The following is a 17,062-nucleotide window of genomic DNA, read 5'->3' as shown; positions in this document are numbered from 1 at the left end:
GAATAACTTGCCGTTTTCTCTGACACTTCTGAGATTTTTTCTTTTTCCGGAGCTGAATGGTTTTGTGGAGGGATAACTATTGGCGAATCTGAAAGCCAAGAAGGACCTTTCCACCATAATGAATGATTAAGAAGTTTTGAAGGCATGAGTCCTCTTGAGGCACAATCACAAGGGTTCTCTTTGCTTACAACGTGATGCCAGGCATCGACTTGAGTATTAGTATGAATTTGCGATATCCTATTAGAAATGAAGGACTTCCATTTATGAGGTTCGGAATTTATCCAATCAAGCACTATTTGGGAATCCGTCCAAAAGAATGACTCATCTACTTGAATGGCAAGATTTTCAACTACATTCTTGTAGAGTTGGCTTAACATTACAGCTGCACACAACTCCAAACGAGGAAGCGTTATTGTTTTTAGTGGTGCGACTCTGGTTTTCGCGGCGATTAAACTAATCTTGACTTTCTCATCTTCAAATTCTGATCTCATGTAAAGGACAGCAGCAAAAGCCTTTTGGGAAGCATCGCAAAAGCCATGAATTTGAATACATTTTACTGCAGAATTTTGGATGAAGAAATGTCGTGGCATTTGAATATTTTCAAGTATCGGAAGCTGTGAAGCAAAACCTTTCCATTCTTTAAGGATACTGTCTGAGAGTGGATCATCCCATTTTGACTTGCATAACCATAATTTCTGCATCATAATTTTAGCTAAAACTGTAGAGGGTGAAATGAAACCGAGGGGATCATAAATTCTAGCAATGCTTGACAATAATTGCCGTTTTGTGGTGACTTCTTGAGCTGGATTTAAATGAATCGCAAATGTGTCTTGATTTGGATCCCACTGAATGCCAAGAAGTTTCACTGACTGATCTTCAGCAATATTTATAGACTGTTCTGTTCCTTTTAGTTCAGGAGGTAATTTTGAAAGAATACTATGTTCATTTGATATCCATTTTCGAAGAGTGAATCCACCTCTTCTCATTAGATTAATTAAATCACTCATGAGATTTTCAGCTTCCTGAATTGAATCGGCTCTTGTTAATAGATCATCTACGTAAAAGTCCTTGTCGATAACTTGAGGCTTTAGGAAAATTCATCTCTTCATCTTCAGCAAGTTTTTTAATAGTTCTTATGGCTAAATACGGTGCGCAAGCAGTTCCGTAAGTCACTGTCTTCAATCTATAGTCTTCAATCTTTTGATCGGGATTTTCTCGCCATATAATTCTCTGAAAATCAGAATCTGAATGTGAGACAAGAATTTGTCGGAACATTTTTTTGATATCAGCCGCAAGAGCTATGGAGTGTATTCTGAAATTTGATAGAATATAAAATAGATCAATTTGGAGTTTGGGTCCAGCATGCAAAACATCATTTAGCGAGATGTTTGTGGATAATTTAGCTGATGCGTCGAACACAACTCTTAATTTTGTGGTGCTGCTTTGTTCTCTAATTACTCCGTGGTGTGGCATATAAAAACACTTGCGATCTTCTACTATGATCTCTTCTGTTTGCACTAATTCCATGTGGTTTAAGGATAAATATTCCCTCATGAAATTCTTGTATTGATCATACATGCTAGGATTTTGGATTAGTTTCCTTTCCAACGACAGAAATCGTGCAACCGCTTGATCTCTCGAATTTCCAAGACTTGGTTCTTCCTTGAATGGCAGTTTGACTTCATATCTTCCAGTGTCATCTCTAGTTGTAGTTTCTGAGTAAAACTTTTCACAGTTTGCGTCTTGAATGCTTAACTTTTCTTTCTGAGGAATAGATTCCAATTCCCAGAATTTCTGAAGAACTTCATCAATTTTTACACTGGAATGGTGACTCAATTTGGTATTTTCTGTACCTTCATATAATTTGGACGATACCCTTCCTGAGAGAATCCAACCTAACTTTGATTGAATAGCTGTAGGTTCTAATAGAAATAGCTGTAGGTAGTTCTTATCGTCTGCAGCTGAGCCTAGAACTTTAATTTAATTATTATAATTTTCATCGCTCGTGTGAGTGGCAACGTTTAAATTTACTAAGTAATTGGACTTTCCAGCAACTTGATTACCAGTTCCTATGACTAAGTGATTAGTTGAAAATGTTTTTAGATTAAGTCTATTACAGCATTCTTCAGTCATCAATGAGGTTTGAGAACCACAATCGAGTAAAGTTCTACACAGTTGCCAATGTCCTTGAGAATCCTTGACTTTGACTAAAGCTGTAGATAGCAGAATATTGCACGAATTATTCAGACCAGTTAAAGCTAGACTGCTGGACTGAGAATTATTAACTTGAACAGAATCACTTGACCTCTGTGCAGAATTATCGACTGAAAGGTTCGATTTGTATGAAGAATCATGTAAGAGAGTGTGGTGTCTTTTAGAACAATCTTTGCAGTGAAAAGTAACTTTACACTTCGAAGTATCGCGATTAGCTCTCAAGCAGTTAAAGCAAAGTTTATTCTTCTTCGCTAGATTCCACCGTTCTTGAGTGCTCAAATTTTTGAATTCTGAACATTTGAACAATGCATGACCTAAATTGCACAATACACAACTTCTACGATTAACGTTTGTTACGGAATTATAGCTAACTGACTTCTTGGATTTCAAAAGTTCCTCTTTGGGATAGATTTCTTTGCAGGTTTTCATGCTTCTGGCATTCTTTTCTAAAAATTCAATAAATTTCTTATACGATGGAATTTTTTCATCTTCTAATGTGAGCTCCCACTGTTTTCGGATATTATCATCTAAGCGTTTTTCGAGAAATTGAATAATGATTAATTCTGAAAGTTTGTCTAACTCAAATCCCAACGTTTTTAGATTACGAATTGCTTCATTGCAAGAATCCAAAATATCCCGAAGAAATTTAGAGGTCATCAATTTGACTGGTTTAATGCTAAATATTTTCGAAACTAAAGCATATGATAACTCTCTTTTGTTGTCATAACGACTAATTAACGTTTCCCAAGCTTGAGAATAATTATTTTCTGTGATAGGAAAGCCCTTTATTAGTCGAGCAGCTTCTTCTGTAACTGATGCATGCAAGTATTAAAATTTTTGTAGTTGACTTAAATTAGAATTATCATGAATAGTCGAAATGAAAATTTGTTTAAAGCTAATCCAATTACTTATATTTCCGTTAAATGCTGGAAGATCGAATTTAGGCAAATTTATGCTCGTACTTGTTTGAAAAGGTCCACTTTGCGATGGTAATGTAGACCGATTATCTCTCTCAAAGTCAAGCTTAATTTTTTCAATTCTGCTTTCAATATCGAACTGAAGATTTAGAATTTTATCTGAATATTCTTGGCTAGCTTCTATTTCATTTTCGAATTCATCCATATCTTCGATTAAGTTTTCAACTTCTGCATCAGCGACTTGAATTTGATTTAGCTTACTATTTAATTGCAGCTTGAATGTGCTTAAATCTTCCACAGTAACGTCTTCATTATGTAACTGCTCAGAAATTTTATTCAGTAGCTTAGTTGTTACCGCGCGAATAGTAGCTCGTTTCTTTTTTGCTTTTTCATACGCAGATGCAGCATTAGAAGTCATGGTTTATCACAAAATGAAAGATAGAATGAGAATAAATAGAATAGAATGTATCTATATCATGCAATAAAGTTTAATAGAATAGAATGTATCTTTGGTTGTAAACCAGGGGTCGTGAGTTCGATCCTCACTGGTGGCTCCAAAAATGGTTGAGCATGGCGGGCTACGTGACTTTTTCTGAATAGTAGAGCCGCTTACTCTTCGTTGTGAATTCGCAATAAAATATACTTGCAATAACTATACTGAACATTTATTACAATACACGAACGTAACATTTAACATAAATTCAGAAATAAATATAACTTAGAATGATCGAGATATTTTAGAAAGAAAAGAATGTGATGCAGCAACGCTGCTTGACTTATCGCTACTTAGTCATCTTTTTGTTCCATCAAGAAAATTAAATTTAAACGTTGCCACTCACACGAGCGATGAAAATTATAATAATTAAATTAAAGTTCTAGGCTCAGCTGCAGACGATAAGAACTACCAGTAGTTGTAATTTCATTTTTCCTAAAAATTCTTAAAAATGCGAAAATTTTCTACTTTTACACCCACTGTAACTCTGGAACCGTTCACTTAACAAAATAATGCTTAGGATCATTTTGTTCGTAATTTAGTGTAGATTATTTTGTATATTGCACTTTTTGCGCTAAACCCCATAGTTGTCTAAATATTTCCGAAAAACTGATAAAACTACTAATTTACAAACTTCTTTCCCCCCTCTCCCCAAAACCCGACGCTGAAAACGGTGTAACTTTTTACCGATCAATATGTGGACAGTATACAACAATTTGGAGTTGAAGGGAAACTTTTACTTTGGATGTTGAGGTTTATGTCTAATTGCACTGTACTATATCAGCGATCTAATGAGCCGAATTTCGATAATTATTGGATAGGCGACGAATGACAAGGGGTCGTTTGCAAACTGGAAACACTTTCCTGCTATCGTTGCAGTGATTCATGATAAGAACGGATTATTTAAGACTTAATTTTTTAACTGACAGCTAGAATCTACTTTTATGTGAAAAAAATTACAGAGCAATTAGTCTTTTATTTCTCGAGAAATCCGTAAAAATGTGAATTTTTTGAAAGTGTCCCAATACTTTTGGTCATATAGTGTAGAATATGCAACTGACACACACCCACACACATTTTACTTACAAGAGACGCCGAATGTTTTGGGAGGGCAAATACTGTGTCGAAGTTTCAAACTCCAATGAAAACACCATTGCAATTCTGTAGTCCAGGAACTCAGTCCTCTTCGGACGACAAAAACTTGAGGGTCGTGAATCTGGATAAACTTCTGGATTTAGGTCAATGCGTTCTAGATATGAGACCAGGTAAAATAGTTGATGTGCATAGACTCGAGTTTGGATGCATGGAGGATCTAAATTTGCTTGTTTGGCTCCTGAACTGCAATAGCGGTTTCCTTGGAATCTGAAGCTTCAGCACAATATTTGCTCTCCTAAAATCTATCGCATCCCCTGTTAGTACAATGTAGGGGCGAGGGAATTTATATTCTATATTGTGAATGCCTTCAGTTGGGTGATACTGCGATGCAATAGCAAAAAAAAAAAAAAGGTAAGAAATAATTTCAAAAGACGAACCAATGTTTTTCTGGAGCTAAACAAGCAACTTTGGGCCTCAATTGCGGCCGACTAGGATCTACCTGTGCGTAGTCAAACCTCTTTACCTGGGTTCATAACGCGAATTGACCTAAATCCAGAATTTCATCGATATCTGTGACCCTCAAGGTCGAGCCGTTTGATAGTTAGTTTTTATGGAGTTATGTTCAGTAAATTATAAAAAATATTGTTTTTACAACGTTTTTTCTATTGAGTTTAATTTTATAAAAATGTGTTATTTTGCATTTTAAGCAAGGAAGAGAAACTTCTTTCCTCTTTTAAAGTATGTCTTAGGCTTTTCTTCGCTTTTTTATAGGTAGTTTTTTTCGGATTGAATAGTTGCAAGTTATTATTGTGTTATTTAACTTTAAACGCTTAGGTAGCTTTGAAAGATTTTAAGATTGTTCAAATCAAATGCTTTTCTATTTGGAAGAGGGAGTTTTGACGGACAGTTGTCGTCATTACATCGGGATTTGTTTTATTACTTCATGCTTAGGGCTTAGGTAAAATTATGTTTTCGCATTTTAATTAACGAAAGAGAATCTTTCTTTTTTATTTCGGCGTGGGAAGGAATATTTACATTCGCTGAAAGAGCTTTTTTTAAAAAAATTTTTGTAAATTTTACAGCACGTACACAGCTGTACGGGCACAAGTAATAAAAAATAATAAAAAAAAAAAAGTTTTGGGAGCAAAAAACCCATGAAAGCAGCAGACTGGATTTATTTTTTACCATGCAAATATAAATGTAACGGTTGAATGATAAGACCCACAACATCTGATTAAATGCTAATTTTCCCTATTTCCCACCGAACCAGTTTAAAAATTGAATGTTTCATATCAAAACACCTGTTTCAGATTCCCAGTCCTTGATTAAAAAGTTTTGTTACTATTGTTTGGGAATTCTGCGACTTCAGTTCTGCTTGCTGTGGTTTGCGTTTAGAGAGGGACATGATTCGGGCGCTATAAATATACAGAGGATACGTTTTTCACCAGCTTCAGCATGAATCTTAAGGTTAACCATGCAGTAATACAGGGCACGGGTGAAATGCTCTAGTACTTTCCATGTTGGGAATATAGCCGTTGCCGGAGTAAAAAACAGGGGTTCGGAGCATACGAAGGTTGATCCAAGAGTAAGGTCCCATCAATTTTACAAATACACAGCACTGTCTATTCTCATTGAAATTTACATCGATGGGGGGAAAAAACGCTTCCGTATATTTATACATAACCGCCAGATTTTTATATGCATTATTATTGAATGGTGCCCTAACTTCTGTATCGAGTTGTCAGAGAATTTCACCACCCAACCCGTTGATAAAGCATTTCATCCCTTTTTAGACTTCGTCGTCGCTCCGGAAATGTTAGCCATCCAAGTGTTCCTTAAACTTAGGAAGCAAGTGGTAATCACTAGACTCGAGCTCCGAACTGCAATCAAGAACGGAGTGGTTTGCTGACTGTCATGTCCCACTCTGGCGGTGGAATTCTGTGACACTCGATACAGAAGTTAGGGCACCGTCGACAGTAATGCACAGACAAAGATGGCGATTATGTATAAAATAGAGAAACGTTTTTTCTTTCCAACGATGTAAATATCAATGAGATTAGACAGTGCTGTATATTTGTAAAACTGATGGGAACCTTACTTTTGGATCGACCCTAACATAGCGAACATAAAGATGTTAGTATAATGTTATTCCGTTTTTCAGTCTGGCTTTCTAGGATGTAAGAGGTGACTAGTTGGAAAGACACAGAAAAAAGCATAACAAATTTCTATTATTTTCTAGCATAATAGCAGTCGAAAAAATATCGTATCTGTTTGGAGCAAGATGCAAGAGACAAGTGTAAGATAAATAAATTAAGTGATCGTTAGTCAAGTTTGACGTGAATTTACCGTTTACACCAGACGCGGATACAGGGGAAAGTTTTGACTGATTACGATTTCGATTACATCCAAATTTAGGGGGTTTGTTTAAGATTACCATTACTTGGCTTTTAAACATTCAGATTATGACTACAATTTTTATTACATAAAAACGTAATAGATTAGGATCTATTACGGTTACGCAATCGTCATTACTCCAAGTCTGGCTCATATCACGCCTAGATGCCCAAGTTTTATTTTTTAACGTTAGTGAGGAAAGGAACTGTTTTTTCAAAATTTTTAAACTTCAAATTACATTTTTCGGAATATCATGGGATCGCTGTATCCATAGTTGTACCAATGTGCCTATCTTTTCCCTACAATCCGTATAAGTTATGCTATTGGAAAATAGTAGCTTAAACTATTTAAACCAAAGAAAAGAATGATGTATTTTTACTTCAGTCCACATTTGGTTAATAGTATGCGAAATTTCATAGTTGCACCTGCACCCCCCCCCTCTCTCACACACGCTCTTTTGATAATAGAGATGACACGGGGAGAGATAGGTTCTCCCTTTGCACCGTGATGGCTGTGTGTAGGGACGTTTCCGATTGACTGGAGCATGGTAACTTCGTTCGGTGTCGTAAGTGGCAAGAATAGCATATTTTTAATGGAAATTGCCTGATGTTCTACGTGAAATTAAAATTAGTTTTCTGCAATTTTCTAGACATTATGATTATGATGGACATAGGGAGCTTGGTGAACGATTTCACAAAAGGCAATAAAAGAATGTGCGACTAATTTAACCATTAACGATTTTAGATAAATAGTAGATCGATCGATAGAACTAACCTTCAGTAGAAGAACTGGTATTCAGGTCTCAAAAGATCACCCTACAAAAGAATTTTAACAAGAAATTAAGAAATTTTTTTAAAAATTAAGAAAAACGGTTAAAAAAGAAAAAAGAAAAAAGAAAAGAAAAGAAAACTAGTACCGTAAAGTGGGGCTAATTGCCACCCGAAATTCCCTACTTTTTAGGAGTTTTACATTGATTGCTTTGTTAAACCCATAATGTGAACTGACAACATTGTTTTTACCACTTTGCAGACGTTCCGCTACCACCTAAAGTCTTTTTTAAATAACAATTTTAACTCTCTATATTTTTTCTTCTATTTTTAAAAATTGGATTCTAGTAGCCCCGCGCTGGGGCTACTGGTCCCACTCAGCAAATCCATTAAAAAAGCTGTAAAACATGAGGTGGTATTAAGGACCCATAATTTGAAAAATAAACTCAAAACGTACATTCCAGTGAGCAAACTATTTATATAAATTGCAAATTATTATATCAATTAATATAAAATCAACGTAGACATAAAAAAATATTTTTAGTCAAACATAATTTCACAAATAGAAACATAATCTAACTGCAGCTAAAATCAATTGAAATGCTCATTACTTAAACATTAGAAAGCATGAAAACCCTTCAATTTAATGGCTTGGGTGGATTTTTTTTTCTCTGATATTATTTAATGCCTGCTCTTCCCAGCTACTAAATACTACAGGATGCTCAGGCTTGCTTTGCGAACGATCTTTTAATTTCCTTTTTAGAGTTGATATACTTAAGTCAAAATGGTCTGATGTCACTCTCTAAGACATTTCTCCGGAATTGATTGAATCTGAACACGTTATTTTAAAGGATTACAAACTTTACTTAATATAATTTAGTGATGAAATGTGGTTTGGGGCTGTTTCAACGCTGGGTTCAAGTAGCCCCCATTTTAAGGCAACCAGTGCACTTTTACTAACTTATATTAGTTACTGCGTTAATTATATAGCTACAACCTTAAAACACTGTTATTTTATCAAGAAATAGAATGCAAACATAAAACTATCTTGACCTTGATGATATCAGTTACATGTGAAAGTTTGCAGGCACAAAAAACTGTTCAGGCAACTTGCAATCATAACCTCAATCAGAATAGGCGGGAATAGCAGAAACTTTGTTTCATGTTCCAAGCATATGTCTAGTACTTCTACCTGTCATGGAGAAGGTTTTTTAAGTTTATACATTACGTTTTATAGGATCAGGACGGATTTTAAACACTTTTTTTCTCATGGGTTCAAGTAGCCCCACTTTTCGGTACTACGATGAAAACCAGCTGAACAGGCGACTCAGAATCATGTAACAGCTTCTTGACGTGGTGTTAAACATATAATAAATCAGAAAGTTGAAAGACACCACGTTGGTGAATTAGTCATTTTAATTTTAAAGTCACTGAAACAAAAGTAACATGCATCAAAGATAGAATTCAGCTTGTTGTCCACCGACCTGAATTGTAAATATTATGCAAGAAGCTCCGGAGGTTTTGGAATATTCTCACAAACACCATGTCAGAAAAACCTTTCCGACTTTTCATTGCGATATACAATGTAAGGGGCCATTCATTAATTAAGTGAGGGTCCCGACGGGGAAGAGGGTTGGAAAAATCTCTACATACTCTTAATAGATTATTTTCCTAAATATAAGTTAGAGGGCCTGGGGCCCGTACAAAAAGTTAAATTTTGTATTTTTTGACTCATTTTTATTATTACTTCAGACATTCAATATCTTAACCCTGCATCTGATTTTGAACACTAATGGTTGCGAAAATAAAGGTCTTGCAGGTTAAAACGGAACACCCTGTATATATATTTCCATACGGTTACCACAAAACAGGGGCAGCCCACGAATGAAATAACGCTTTAAGGTGGGGGTTCACGAAATAGTAACAGTTTGTGACAAGGAAGAGGAAAGAAATGACAAGAGGGACATACAATGGAGATAATGTGACAATAAGCCTTTTTTTTAATAGGAACGTTATGAAAAGCAGCGTGGCATGTGACAGAGGGAAGACGGGGTATGGTAAAGTGCAAAACTTTGAAAAAGGGGGGAGAGGGTCGACAATGTTCAAAAGTGTGACAAAGGGGGGAGAGGGTCGACCATGTTCAAAAGTGTGGCATTAGTTACGCACCGGCCTTAGCCATAAACAAATCACAAAGACGACCTTTTTAAAAAATTGTACTCTTATTGCGACGCGACTATCCAGTGTTTTCGAATGGACAGTTATATTCGTCGCGAATAGAGTTCGTTCATTTCTTACTTGGAAATTTATGTTTCCAATGACGAAGAAGCAACTTACTCAGTAATAGTAGATGTTTCATAAGTAATATTGTTCACACAGGAGTTTTACGTATAAACTGAGTTTTGATGCTTCTTTTTATACGGGAAGATTTCGAGAATTGGATAATTGGCGATTTTTATCCATTGGCGTCAAATTTTTTGTTTCCAATGCCAAATTGATAGAGTGAGAAAAAAAAAAAAAAAAAAAAAAAAAAATGGAGCCAGAAATTTTTTTTTATTTTTCCAACAGCTTTTTTTAATTAATTTTTTAAATGTCCGATTTTGGAAATAAAGCTTGATGTTTATGACGTTGCAAGTGATATATTTTGACGCGCTATTCCATTGCCGCGCTAAATGTTGACGTTTTACTGTCAACCGCGTTTCCAGGTTATGATAATTTGCGATGTGCTCTAATGGAATCAGTGAACGGCATTTCATCGCTTTTGATGCCATGTGAGAAGCGTAAAAAATGAATTTCAATCTGCGCACAGATTAAAATAAGTGTGTTAAAAAATATTTTTTTTTCAAATTATTTAAAAAATGGTTAAAACCCATTTTAAGCATGCTCTTTCAGAAAAAAATAATAATTTTAAATTTCAGTAAAGACCCTATTACCAAAATATCCCTTTTCATTCGTTTATTTTGAGATTAACAGACAAAAAGCAAAATTGGAATAAATTATTACTGTTTGGTATTGTGTGACAAAAATTGAATGTTTCCAGATATGCAGTAAACATGAGTAAGAGTAGAAATAAAAATGTTGGAAATAGTTAAATTCATGCAAGTTTTCTCAAATATTCATTTATGAATATGGTCGAATTTCGGCCCCACTGGGTGAACACTAGTTTAAAGTAAATAAACATCCAATAACTCATATTAAAACCGCTTTAATTAAAAAAAACATTTTTTACTTTCAGCTAGTACTGAAAACATCAGTATTTTACCTTTGTAAATACCGTTTTTATGAAAAAAGTACGAAATGCCGGTATTAGGTATACCGGAATTGCAATTATTAATTACCACCTTCATTATGAATACTACAAGTAAATGAAACTAAAACCATTTTGTTCTTCGTAATAAAGCGCTTTAAGAATTTCCCTTTTATGAAGATCAGGAAACATTTACCGTCACTTTCCAATATCGAACAGAGATCGGCGTCGTTTTAAGTTCGACAACCCTCGTCTTGATGCACAGCAAAGGATGAGAAATTAGAAGCTCAGCTTTAAAAAAGCCCGAAGCAATATCCATAAAGAGAAAGTGAAAAGCACTCTATTTTCCCCTTTCTTTCACTATTTATCTGTTTATTTATTTCGCCGAGAGGGAAATATGATATACATCGATGCTTAAGACAATTACATGATAATATGGAAACGTCGGGTGAGAAAGTTTTTTGGTTCGACGGTGAAGTTAAAGATGGGTATGATTTAACCGTGTTTCGGCTTTGAAAAAATAAATTAATAAAAAATCTTGGGATTTATCATATCGTGGAACACTTGGCGAGTGTTCAAAGGTTTTCGCCAAACTTGTCAAAACAAAACGTTGGTCTGTTTGCCAAACGTTGCCAAAATTAATGTAGCTGAAGTTTAAAATCAAATTTTTAAGCAAACCATGCCATTAAAGAAGATTAAAGTGTTACTTAAAATGGAAGATAAATTTGTCATGGTTGCGGTCTGCAATTTTAATTTTGATTTTTTTTTAATTGCTTACTACAATGTTGAAATTAGTTAATGTTCCTTGCGAATTATCCTTCGAGTAGGGGCGGATTCAAAAAATTTTCTGAGGAGGGTCAAGTTTTAACAGCCACCGTTATACCTCCTATGTTAAAAAGTATCAGTTAAGATAGAGTGCTCTGCTCATCTCTCATAGGGTGATGTCACACCTCCTCATACGTTACACCGCACCCCCCCCCCCCACCCAAAAAGAGACTAAAAGCCTTTTAATTTACCCTCCCCTGAAATTTTCAAATGGTGCCACCTGAGCCATCTCAATATTTATCTCTACATAGTGTTACAAATCCTGTAAATAGTAATTATTGTAGTAACGTAACCTGTAAATAGTTTCCCGTAATGAATATACAACCCCTTTTCATATGGCTAAAGTATACGATCCCCCTATTTCCTTTTTGTTCATTGATAAAATTTGATAACGGTCTACTATTTTCCAGAAGCGTGTGGAATATTTGAGAGATTTCTTTTCGGTGTGTATGTAAGTCGTTAGCGATGGATAAAAAGTTGAGTTTCGATTGAGAATTCGAACTGAGAGCGTATTTGCTCTGTTTATAGCGAGGCATTTCGCTGTGTTGTTTTCGTATTGGAAGTAAATACGTGTGTAACCGTTAAGTTTACGGTGTTGAGTGATATTTGCTTAATTGCTGATGATTAATTTAGCAGTTGTTAACGATTTCTCCTGTACATAGTGTAAATAAAGCTCCTGTGTTTTTATCAAGAACTGTGTCTTCTTTCAAGAAAGTGGAAGTCTCACCGAATCCGTTACAATTTGGCGCCCAACGTGGGGCCTACTTTAGGACTTTCTTGGAGTAAGTGTGACTTTGGACATTTTTTCATAAAAACTTTTTGAATTTGGACTTTAATTTTATGGTGATTACTCGCGCAATGGATGAACAATTAAAACAACTTCTTGATGCAATCAACTCTGTTAAAAATGAATTGGCGGCTAATCAAGACCAATTAAAAAGTGATTTGACTGCAAGTTTTACTGCAAATCAAGAACAATTAAAAATTGATATGGCGGCTAATCAAGAACAATTAAAAAATGATATGGCGGCTAATCAAGAACAATTAAAAAATGATATGGCGGCTAATCAAGAACATTAAAAAATGATATGGCGGCTAATCAAGAAAAATTAAAAAGTGATCTGACTGCAAGTATGTTGGCAAATCAAGACCAGTTAAAAAGCGATTTAACGGTGCTGAAAAAGGACTTAACGTCTAACCAAGAAGAAATAATTAAAGACATGGAAAGGAGATAGGCGACCGCGGAAAGCAGCTCTGTACAGTTTTGCGCTCCCACATCTGTTGCTCGACCGTCCATTAAACTGGCCACATTTGATGGGAAAAGTTCGTGGCAGGTGTACAAGACCCAATTCATGATAGTGGCGGAAGCGAACGGATGGGATTCTGCTACCAAGGCCTGCCATCTTGCAGCATCCCTGAGAGGTGACGCAGCAGACATTCTTCAGACCCTTCCGGACAGCCAGCGCCTGGATTTCGCCGCCCTCACATCTGCGTTGGAGCTTCGCTTCGGTGAGAAGTGCCAGAAAGATTTCAGCCGACTCCAGTTGAAGTCCCGTTTCCAGAAAACCGGGGAAACCCTGCAAGAGCTTGCGGCGGACATTGGGAGACTGTCTCATCTTGCTTTTTGCGACTGTCCTGCGGATGTTCGAGACAACTTAGCACTCAACTACTTCATAGACGGAGTTCGGAATACTGAAATCCAGAAAGCCCTCCGGATGGCGGATGTAAACGACCTGAAATCTGCTTTAGTGTATGCGATGAAATACGAGGTCGCCCAAGGAGCAACCCGTGTGGATCGCCATCCCATCCGGACTCTGGAAGCTGAGGAGTCTGATTCCAGGTCGTCCCATCTCGCTGAACTTGAGAGACAACTCGGTGACTTGGCAAGACATCTGAACAGCATAACAGCCCAAAAGAAACAAAACGGAAATAGGGGGATCGTATACTTTAGCCATATGAAAAGGGGTTGTATATTCATTACGGGAAACTATTTACAGGTTAAGTTACTACAATAATTACTATTTACAGGATTTGTAACAATAGTATAAAATGAAGTCTCAAAAAAGCGTCTGTGTGTTTGAACTCGCAAAACTTGAGAACTACTCGCTTTCGCTGAAATTTTAACAATTTGTTCCTTTAAGTCCTGAAAAGGTTTGCAGACCAGTTCGAAAACAATTCGACGAATTTTTCTTTTTTTTTAATTCTAATTTAGGCCCAATTTTCACACAGATTCCTGAATATGGGGGTGAAAACTTACTTGAACATATTAATATTACATATCGTTGGAAAGAGCAGAATTTTCCGCGTTCTACGCAATTTGTTTCAAAGATCTAACTTAATTACAGCGGGAGTTATTTACGCTTTTAGCTCGAATTTGTTTAGGCTTAGCTGAACTTTAAGTAGTACTTTCTTCATTAAAGTTACCTATAAAAAGTGAAGGAATTATCCCACAGTTTTCTTTTTGACACCATTGGAAAAAGCGATATTTTTTACTCCAGATCTAACTTGCCCTATGGTCGAAAGTTTAACCCTCTATCTCCATTAGAAAAAAAAGTTACAAGCAAATTAAATGAAGTTCAAAAATCTGTTCTCTATTCAAATTTTTTAACCAGTTTATTTTGCGTTTCAAAGGTAACGCTTTTGGAATCCATTGTTTATTTCCATCTTTCTCATTTTCAATTCTTAAATTTATTTGATTTTGTGTTTCCATGGTTATGCTTTTTAAATCCATCTTTCTCATTTTATTTTAATTTCTTTAAAGTATTTTAATATCTGTTGTCATTGTTTGGAGAGGAAGTTTTCCATGATGGTTTGATAATTTTTTTCCCTTTATTTATGCCTGGTTGTTGAATATACATCATTTGACACAATTTTTTTTTCAAAGTAGACCGGGCAAAACCGGGCAACGCAGCTAGTACTATTATATATGCGAAAGTTTGTGAGGATGTTTATTATTCTCTCAAGCAAAAACTACAGAATGGATTTTAATGAAACATTACAATAATATAGCTTATACATCAGAATAACACACAGGGTAGTTTTCGTCTCGTTATTGGGGGGGGGGGGGCAAAACCTCTCATAGGGTGGGCGTTAAAACACAATTTTCATATTAATTCTCTAATATGGGGGTGAAAAAATACTTGCACGTATTAACATTACATGTCCATCGAAAACTCTGATTTTTCTGCTGAAGATGGCATCTGTTCGAAATTTCTAAGTAGAATAAAAAACAAGTTATAAGCTTTTTACTTCCATGTTCAAAAGCTTTCATTAACTCAATTCAGTATTTAGTGTATCATCTCAACTCCCTCTCGATAGCTACAATTGTTGTATTGTTGACTATTTTTGCTTTATGTCTGACTGTACAAGGCTTTTCTCAAGCTAAATTTTAACGTAACGTTTTCACACGAGATTGGCAAATCTTTTATACTAATAATAAAGCTGAAAGTCTCTCTGTCTGGATCTCTGTGACGCGCATAAAACCTAGACCGTTCGGCCGATTTTCATTAAATTTGGCACAAAGTTAGTTTGTAGCATGGAGGTGTGCACCTCGAAGCGATTTTTTGGAAATTCGATTTTGTTCTTTTTCTATTCCAATTTTAAGAACATTTTCTTGAGCAAAATTATCATAAGATGGACGAGTAAATTACCAAGTTGTCACAATGTGGAACCGCAACATGTGCAAGCCAATTGGCGAGAAATTCACCACACATTATTTGTAAACATACAGGCGAACCAAAAGACCTTTTAATTTTATACTACGAGCAAAGCCGTGCGGATGCCACTAGTAATAAATAGATTTGGCTGATTATTTTCCATTGTAATGGAACTTTAATGCAATTAATGTTTATATATATTTGCGCTGATTGGACATTTACTCATTGTCCAATCAACCCACCGGAATTCGCCAATCTTTTTTACTCGAAGATTTCAATAGCTGAATCTTTTGGTAATTTTTTCAACTGCCGCTGCTTTTGAAGCTAACACTACGTAATGCTGTTTCTCGGTTTTCACCATGTAACCAAAATATCACCATTAAAAGGATCTTTACAATTTGTAATGTCAAGGTGTAAAATAATCCGTCAACTAAATTAAGCAAATTCATTTAAACAGCACAAAAACTTCCATTGATTCTTTGGAATCGTCTTTGTGCACAATTTCATACAATCGCCAAATTTTATTAGTATTTTGGAAACATGTCGCATGAAAATGCTTAGCAGCTTAGATTAGCATCATTTATGGTCACCAAAAGTATCGCAATATTTGGCGATAGTATCTCTTTGGCGAATATTTGTAATAGACAGTTTTACAAGGCAGGGAGGGGGAGCATTATCCAAAGCAAGGTATCCCAAAACGATCACCGCAAATTTGGTAACATTTCAAATTGCACTAAGAACAACTCACAATAATTGAAATTTCCAAAAACTAGGGGGCTATCGCCCCCTGCTCGCTATCGCTCGCCAACCCCCGGAACTGCTTACGCATTCCCTGTGGATCGCTTCGCGATCCATGCTCGCTTCGCTCGCTCGCTGTATGCCAATACATTAGCCTAGCTAAAATTTTCCGTAAAAATTAAAGTTGGTAATTGCATTTAGTTCACCATCCATTTAACCAATATGAAAATTACGTTCATAATGTTAATTTGTCTGCTTTAGCCAGATTTTCGACAGTTTAACTTTGCTGTATGTAAGATGACTGCCTTGGCAATGTGCACAACTTTACCATTATAGATACAAAAGTGTCTGTCATTGCTTTGGAGAGATTGCACTTCTACCTGTTGGTCCGCGGAAGGTATTTTATTTCCCTTCTACCACCCATTGGAAAACCAATGAAGGCATTCCCCTATCCGCCACCTGGGGACGCGCCCTCTAGGGGTTACAGGCTCCCCCGAGGGATGTATTTACATTATTTACACTCTTATATATTTACATATTTACACTCTTATATATTCTAATCTGAGAAAACTTCCTCATATACACAATTAAAAATGTCCCGTTTGGGAGCCACAACTGACACTGCTTCAAAAGATCTTGTTCTTGATAATGCCACATAGAGCTGGCCATGACTAAAAACAGGCTCAGAGAGCACCAAACATATTTTCTCAAACGTTTGT

General features: G+C 35.8%; 1 protein-coding gene across 1 annotated transcript; it reads right to left on the bottom strand.

Moving 5' to 3' along the window:
* Positions 1-1,050: 1,050 nt before the first annotated feature.
* Positions 1,051-3,549, bottom strand: LOC129220665 (uncharacterized). The gene is made up of 2 exons (XM_054855094.1): positions 3,177-3,549; positions 1,051-1,853 (listed from the first exon to the last, which is right to left on the bottom strand). Exons 1-2 carry the CDS (start codon positions 3,547-3,549, stop codon positions 1,051-1,053), a joined length of 1,176 nt encoding a protein of 391 aa, XP_054711069.1.
* Positions 3,550-17,062: the final 13,513 nt, after the last annotated feature.

The sequence above is a fragment of the Uloborus diversus genome, chromosome 4 (genome assembly GCF_026930045.1).
Source record: "Uloborus diversus isolate 005 chromosome 4, Udiv.v.3.1, whole genome shotgun sequence".
Lineage (NCBI taxonomy): Eukaryota > Metazoa > Arthropoda > Arachnida > Araneae > Uloboridae > Uloborus > Uloborus diversus.
The sequence above is the reverse complement of the archived record's forward strand: the minus strand, read 5'-3'. Positions and strand labels throughout refer to the sequence as shown.

Bases quoted from the DNA above. Each gene is read 5' to 3' on its own strand.
- LOC129220665 (XM_054855094.1), bottom strand. From the start codon at position 3,549: ATGACTTCTAATGCTGCATCTGCGTATGAAAAAGCAAAAAAGAAACGA. The intron at 1,854-3,176 runs GTACGAGCATAA...AATTATATGAAG, and splicing joins AAGTGGACCTTTTCAAACAA to GTACAGAAAATACCAAATTG.